A 7,500-nucleotide genomic window follows, 5' to 3' on the forward strand; every position below is an offset into this window, starting at 1 on the left:
ACGAGTGGAGCGCGCTGTGCCAGCCCCCGCCGCCTGGCCAACAAACGCATCGCACAGATCAAGAGCAACAAGTTCCGCTGCTCTGGTGTGTGTGTGTGTGTGTGTGTGTGTGTGTGTGTGTGTGTGTGTGTGTGTACTCTGTACTCTGAGGGATTTTTGCTCGCTTTTTGCTTAAGATGCGATGACATATCTTATTGTTAACTTCATGCTGGTGTTCTTGATCCTGATTGGTCCAAAGCCTGTACTGGTTTCAGACTGGAACAATCCAGGGTAGCATTCTGCGGACCTAAACGTGGTGAGCAGGAGATTGGATGGCCGATCTGAGGACCACATTCTGCCTCACATGCTGGCAAAGCTGACGTCTCATTTTCAGGAAACCCCCAGTCAGGGTTTCAGGGCTCCGTCAATCCCTTTGCCCCAATATCATATATATATATATATCATACTCTACTCATGCTCGTTCACTGATGTTCTTTTCTTTCCCATGACAGCCAAGGAGCAGTACCACATCCCTGGTGAGTTCCAAACATGCAGCTGAAACACTCAACCTAGGCATTACAACTCCTTACACACACACACATACACACACACAACCTTGTTCCCCTCAGTGAGGTTCAGTCACAAAGTAAGAATAATGACAGGGAAGAGGGAATATTTACATTTTCACAAATAATGACTTTTACTTCCCTACGTATCAAAAATAAGATAGATACTCTTTTTTATTATTTTATTTATTTATTTAGTATTAAAACGTATAAATACATTGGCAATGAAGTCATAATATTTTGAGAACTACAAGAATGATCCAAAGAGACTCTGACTGATCACAAACTGAGGTGCTAAAAGCCTCCTCAGTTGAGCTAAACTACATTACTACGTTGAGAAGTGGCTGTACGCAACAAACCCCTGGAAGGTTGAGTGACGGCTGAAGCTCAACTTAGTGATGCTGCTTCACGCTGCTTGTTTTGGTGGGAGGCCTCTGCCTGGTGCCGTCCCTTCAGGTCCAGTTAGAGCCAGGTGGAGCTGCTTTCATCTCTGTCCTCCTCCTCTGCGTGCAGGTACTGAAGACCTTCGTCTGAACTACGAGTGTAACAGCAAACCCGTGTGTCCTGCCAAGTGTCGCTGTGAGGCCAATGTGGTCGACTGCTCCAACCTCCGGCTCACCAAGTTCCCTGAACACCTCCCCCCCTCCACCGAAGAGCTGTGAGACCAACGCACACACACAAGCACACACTGCATTGTATGGTATTCAGTTGTATTGTGCCCCATGGCAGCAGACTGTCTAAAGGGTTAAACTGCATCAGATCGCTGCTTGTGGCAAATTCATCTTCATTAGTCTTAATATTAATTAATGACATCACCAGTGCGGAATCATTGATAATGTATTGCACTGCGAGAGATACACACCTCTAACATCAAGTGTGTGTGTGTGTGTGTGTACACTGTGCGTGTCCATGCTGATGTTTTTGTACACACTCTTGCTGCGTGGCTTCACTCCACACGCCTCCTCTGCTAATGAATGTCTTTGCTGCGTCCTTCCTCTTCCTCTCTGCTCTCTGCGATCGTCCCAGGCGCCTCAATAACAACGACCTCTCAGTGCTGGAGGCCACCGGAGCCTTCAAGGGCCTGCAGCAGCTCAAGAAAATGTAGGTCACACACAAAGCTTGGACGGAGACGCATACATGTGTAGTCATCCGAAAGCGACCCGGCAGAGTTCTTATTGTCTGACCTGATCACCATCCGACCCCCCAGGTTCAGGATTGACCCAGAACTTTGCTAATTCAGAGATAGAACGTGGATGCAGTCTGACTCATACTGAGCTCTCTGCAGTCTTGGTCATTAGGTCCAAGGAGGGGGAACTCTCAGTCAGATGAGAAGCAGCTGCCTGAGAATCAACCTGATATCAGGATCTGGACCTGATATCAAGATCTGGACCTGATATCAAGATCTGGACCTGATATCAAGATCTGGACCTGATATCAGGATCTGGACCTGATATCTGGATCTGGACCTGATATCAGGATCTGGACCTGATATCGGGATCTGGACCTGATATCAAGATCTGGACCTGATATCGGGATCTGGACCTGATATCTGGATCTGGACCTGATATCGGGATCTGGACCTGATATCAGGATCTGGACCTGATATCAGGATCTGGACCTGATATCAAGATCTGGACCTGATATCAGGATCTGGACCTGATATCTGGATCTGGACCTGATATCTGGATCTGGACCTGATATCAGGGGTCTACCCTCCGGCCCCCCTCTGGACTGAGCTTCTGTCTTGGGTTATCTTATGTTGTGCGATTGCTGACTTTGTGGAGTTTAACTGGCAAGGACGAACAGAAAACATGTACATATACAAACAAAGACAAACAGGAAGCCTCAGATTAGGGAATTGTAGAGCGCTGGCGTGAAGCACAGAGGATGTTTGTGCTCTGAGATAAGGTGAGATGGTTGTTACACGATTAAAGGAGAATTACACGGCCTCTTCCTCGCCCTCATTTTTGTTCTCTGCTGCCTTCCAGTAATCTGAGCAACAACAAGATCTCAGAAATCGAGGACGGTGCTTTCGACGGCGCCACCTCAGCGGTGGAGCTGCACCTGACGGCCAATCACCTGGAGTCTGTGAGAGGGAGCATGTTCAGAGGCATGGAGGGACTCCGCATGCTGTGAGTTTACCGCTTCACATTTTAGTCATGCAGATTTTCAAGTGTCTGTCGACTAGTGAACTGCAGTGTGTCAAACTGCACAGTGTGTCAAACTGCACAGTGTGTCAAACTGCACAGTGTGTCAAACTGCACAGTGTGTCAAACTGCACAGTGTGTCAAACTGCAGCCACATGTGAGGACAGGGAGGTCAGCAATGAAATCAGTTGGTACACCTTCATGATGAAGCCAAGAAGATAGGATCAAAGTTTATTATCCCGAGGGAATTGACAGTTACAGTGCAGATGATAATGCAGAAAATAAAGTACACACAGTATAATAAAGTACACACACAGTATAATAAAGTACACACAGTATAATAAAGTACACACACAGTATAATAAAGTACACACAGTATAATAAAGTACACACACAGTATAATAAAGTACACACAGTATAATAAAGTACCCACACAGTATAATAAAGTACACACACAGTATAATAAAGTACACACAGTATAATAAAGTACACACACAGTATAATAAAGTACACACAGTATAATAAAGTACACACACAGTATAATAAAGTACACACAGTATAATAAAGTACCCACACAGTATAATAAAGTACACACAGTATAATAAAGTACACACACAGTATAATAAAGTACACACAGTATAATAAAGTACACACACAGTATAATAAAGTACACACAGTATAATAAAGTACCCACACAGTATAATAAAGTACACACAGTATAATAAAGTACCCACACAGTATAATAAAGTACACACAGTAAGGGGTACATTACAGTACAGAGTACATGAGGAGGACTAAGTGCGGAATGTCTCTGTCTCATCTCTGTGTGCAAGAAACTCCTTGATGCATTTGTTCATAAAGAGCCATGTGTGTGCGTGTGTGTGCGTGTGTGCAGGATGCTGAGGAACAACAGGATCAGCTGCATCCATAACGGCAGCTTCACGGGTCTCACCAACGTCAGGCTGCTTTCGCTTTACGACAACCAGCTGAGCTCCATCCTGCCAGGAGCCTTCGACACGCTGCCAAACCTGTCCACGCTGTCAGTGATGCACACACGCACACACACACACACACACACACACACACACACACACACACACACACACACACACACCGTTCTTGCCCTGTCCTTGTATTCATTGTCATATCATCTGTCCATCAGAAACCTTCTGGCCAATCCCTTTAACTGTGACTGCCGCCTGTCCTGGTTTGGGGCGTGGCTTCGAAGCAGACGAATCGTGACGGGGAATCCTCGCTGCCAAGGCCCCGCCTTCCTCCGAGAGATCCCGCTGCAGGATGTAGCCGTGCCAGACTTCCGCTGTGAGGATGGTATGAACTGAAGCATTAACAATGCTGTGGCCAGTAGGCGAGGAAGACGTCACTGCATACTGCACACACACACTGCATACATACTGCACACACACACTGCATACATACTGCACACACACACTGCATCCTAATGAAACATGGAAATATTCTGTCACTTTGAGAAAGTTGGAGTGAGACAAAGACTGAAAACCTGCCTGGTTTGTACCCGACTGCCTGTGTGTGGGATGGAAAATAGGAAGACAACTGATGTGACCCAGCGTTAGCCTCAGGCGTTAGCTTCACCCGCTTCTATTTGGGAATCCACTGTGAACATCAAATACAAAATGCTCCAACTCACAAAACAACACATTTTCCTGCAAACTTGCCGGTGCGTCACCTCGCCGGTGCGCTTTGCCCGGTGGAGCTCCTCATCCTGCCGTCTTCCCCCAGGCTCCGTGGTGGAGGACAGCCGCTGCGGTCCGGGTCCTCAGTGTCCCGGCCAGTGTACCTGTGTGGACACGGTGGTCCGCTGCAGTAACAAACACCTGCAGGCTCTGCCCAGAGGTTTACCACGAAACGTCACCGAGCTGTGAGTCCACCGCTGCACCTTTCCCCTATCCGTCTGCTTTTCAAATGCTGCTGGAAATCCCTCTGGCCTGCTGACACACTCTCACACACACTCAGACACACATCTCTCTGGCCTGCTGCCGCACACACTCTCACACACACACACACACACACACACACACACACACAGACACACACACACACACACACACACACACACATCCCTCTGGCCTGCTGCCGCACACACTCTCACACACACAAACACACACACACACACACACACAGACACACACACACACACACACACACACACACACACACACACACACACACACACACACACATCCCTCTGGCCTGCTGACACACTCTCCCACACACACATCCCTCTGGCCTGCTGCCGCACTCACACACACACTCTCACACACACACACATCCCTCTGGCCTGCTGCCACACTCACACACACACACACCCCTCTGGCCTGCTGCCACACACACACACACACACACACACACACACACACACACATCCCTCTGGCCTGCTGCCAAAGTACTGAAAGAACTTTTTAAATGAAAGGTTATTGATCAGCTGGCTTCTCTTTCTCTCCGTCAGGTATCTGGATGGTAACCAGTTCACCAGTGTTCCTAAGGACTTGGCCTCCTTCAAGTACCTGCAGCTGGTGTAAGACACTCCTGACGCTGTGTGTGTTACATTACTGTCCCTCTATCACAGCTGCTCTCACTCTCAAATAGTTTAAATGAACTCCAGCTTCATCAGTCAGGTTCAATGTGTGTGTGTGTCTATTCTGCAGTGCACTATAAGTGTGTGTGTCTATTGATCTGAGTTCATCTTTGCCTCTGCAGGGATCTGAGCAACAATAAAATCAGCTCCCTATCTGACGACTCTTTCTCCAACATGAGCCAGCTCACCACGCTGTGAGTCCACACACACACACACACACACACACACACACACACACACACACACACACACACACACACACACACACACACACACACACACACACACACACACACACACAGGTTAAAGGTGGAGTTGATTGAGTGAGTGATCTTTCTTCACCTCTGCAGGATCCTCAGCTACAACTCTCTGCACTGTATTCCTCCACTGGCTCTGGGCGGCCTGCGCTCTCTGAGACTGCTGTAAGTTCACACACACACACACACACACACACACACACACACACACACACACACACACACACACACTGACCTGGATTGTTTACGTGTTTCAGTTCTCTCCATGGCAACGACATCTCTGTGCTGCAGGAGGGCATCTTCAGCGACGTGACCTCTCTGTCTCACCTGTGAGTACACACACGCACACACACACACACACACAAATACGCACATGCACACATGCGCACACATGTGCACATACACGTGTATGTGTGTGTGTGTTTCTGCACACATACTCCTCTTGTCATACTTGCCTGTGCACCGGAGGAGTAACAGCTCTCTCATGTGGTCGTCAGCAGTACTGCAGGTCACTGGTCTGCCTCCTTTCCTTTCTTCTTCTCTCCCTCTTTCTTTCCTTCATTACTTCACTTTCATACTGTTTCTTTCTTCTCATGGCTTCCTCCCTCCTCCTGCTCCTCCTCTTCCCCTTTTCTGACTTCCTGTCCTCTCCTTGTCCCCAGAGCGATAGGAGCGAACCCTCTGTACTGTGACTGTGGTCTGCTCTGGCTGTCAGACTGGGTGAAGAGCGGCTATAAGGAGCCTGGGATCGCCCGCTGTGCTGGGCCCCCGGGCATGGAGGGCAAGCTGCTGCTGACCACGCCCGCACACAGCTTCCAGTGCCTGGGTAAGACACACACACACGCACACACAGACACGCCTGGCACACACACACACACACAGTGGAGAGGATGTCATATAGGGATGAAACCAGGTGAAGCCCTCTCCTCCACATCTGTCTGCATCACAGTGTTACTCAGCCTCCTGTCCAGATGTTTACTGCTCTGCCATTTGTAATCAAAGATCATCTGCAATCCCAATCATTTGTAAAGTGATCTGAAGAGAACACCAACCGACGTGCTGCCTTCTATCTAATGAAGACAGGCTCAGGCCAAACCTTCATCAGCAGCAAACTGCCTCATTAAAGCCTTCAGTGACTGATAACAGCTGAACAATCACCATCTTTCTGCTTCCTGTCAACACAATGGATCTTTTCTTGGATTTGGGTGCAGTCACACTCGTTCAGTCGGATACTGAAGTTGCTCCAGGATGACACGGCTTCAAAACAACAACATCTCCATATTCTGTATTATTTACACTGCAATCCTGTAGGGTAAAGGTCAAACGCAGTGAAAGGGTCTTCAAAGATGAGTTGAGCGCTCAGGGTTTGTTAAGGAGACGTTTACTCATCTACTCAGATCAATATGAACCTTTGACATCAGCAGATTTACAGCCACAGTATTTGTGTGTGTGTGTGTGTGTAGGTCTAGTGGAGGCCTCTGTCCAGGCCAAGTGTAGCCCATGTGTGTCGTCTCCCTGCCACAACCAGGGTGTCTGCCAAGACCACAACACACAACTCTACACCTGCACCTGCAAGCCTGGATTCACGGTAAACAGCTGTGTGTGTGTGTGTGTGTGTGTCTTTGTGCATGTGTGTCACATGCTGCAGGTGTTGCATGATTCAGTGAGTCTTCATCAGCCTGTGGGATCTAATAAAATAATTTCAGCACGTAGACAAAATAATTCATTCACAAGAGCCGCCACATCAACTGATCCAGCTGTGTGTGTGCATGTGTGTGTCTGTCTCTCTCCAGGGTAAACACTGTGAGACTCTGGTGGATGCCTGCGTCAGTGATCCCTGCACCAATGGAGGAAGCTGCCTCAGCGATGAACAGACTGGAGGTTTCAGGTCAGTGGTTCTCAAACTGTGGTGTGTGTGTGTGTGTGTGTGTGTGTGT

The 7,500-nt window shown here is 48.2% G+C and overlaps 1 protein-coding gene across 1 annotated transcript in view; it reads left to right on the forward strand.

Annotated features, from left to right (window-relative positions):
- The window catches only part of LOC142995963 (slit homolog 1 protein-like), a 17,693-nt gene that overhangs the window by 2,732 nt on the left and 7,461 nt on the right, over positions 1-7,500 (forward strand). The window contains exons 6-21 of the mRNA XM_076146828.1: positions 1-85; positions 492-515; positions 1,059-1,203; positions 1,572-1,646; positions 2,534-2,677; positions 3,588-3,731; positions 3,855-4,021; positions 4,059-4,069; positions 4,465-4,589; positions 5,178-5,246; positions 5,429-5,500; positions 5,657-5,728; positions 5,821-5,892; positions 6,226-6,389; positions 7,027-7,151; positions 7,357-7,451. The exon at positions 1-85 is cut by the window's left edge and continues 79 nt beyond it. Of these exons, the coding sequence (XP_076002943.1) occupies positions 1-85; positions 492-515; positions 1,059-1,203; positions 1,572-1,646; positions 2,534-2,677; positions 3,588-3,731; positions 3,855-4,021; positions 4,059-4,069; positions 4,465-4,589; positions 5,178-5,246; positions 5,429-5,500; positions 5,657-5,728; positions 5,821-5,892; positions 6,226-6,389; positions 7,027-7,151; positions 7,357-7,451 (1,589 nt within the window). The remainder of the gene's footprint in view (positions 86-491; positions 516-1,058; positions 1,204-1,571; positions 1,647-2,533; positions 2,678-3,587; positions 3,732-3,854; positions 4,022-4,058; positions 4,070-4,464; positions 4,590-5,177; positions 5,247-5,428; positions 5,501-5,656; positions 5,729-5,820; positions 5,893-6,225; positions 6,390-7,026; positions 7,152-7,356; positions 7,452-7,500) is intronic.

Source organism: Genypterus blacodes, unplaced genomic scaffold (assembly GCF_046128005.1).
Source record: "Genypterus blacodes isolate CSIRO-AG114 ecotype Tasmania unplaced genomic scaffold, CSIRO-AGI_Gbla_v1 ptg000035l_1, whole genome shotgun sequence".
Lineage (NCBI taxonomy): Eukaryota > Metazoa > Chordata > Actinopteri > Ophidiiformes > Ophidiidae > Genypterus > Genypterus blacodes.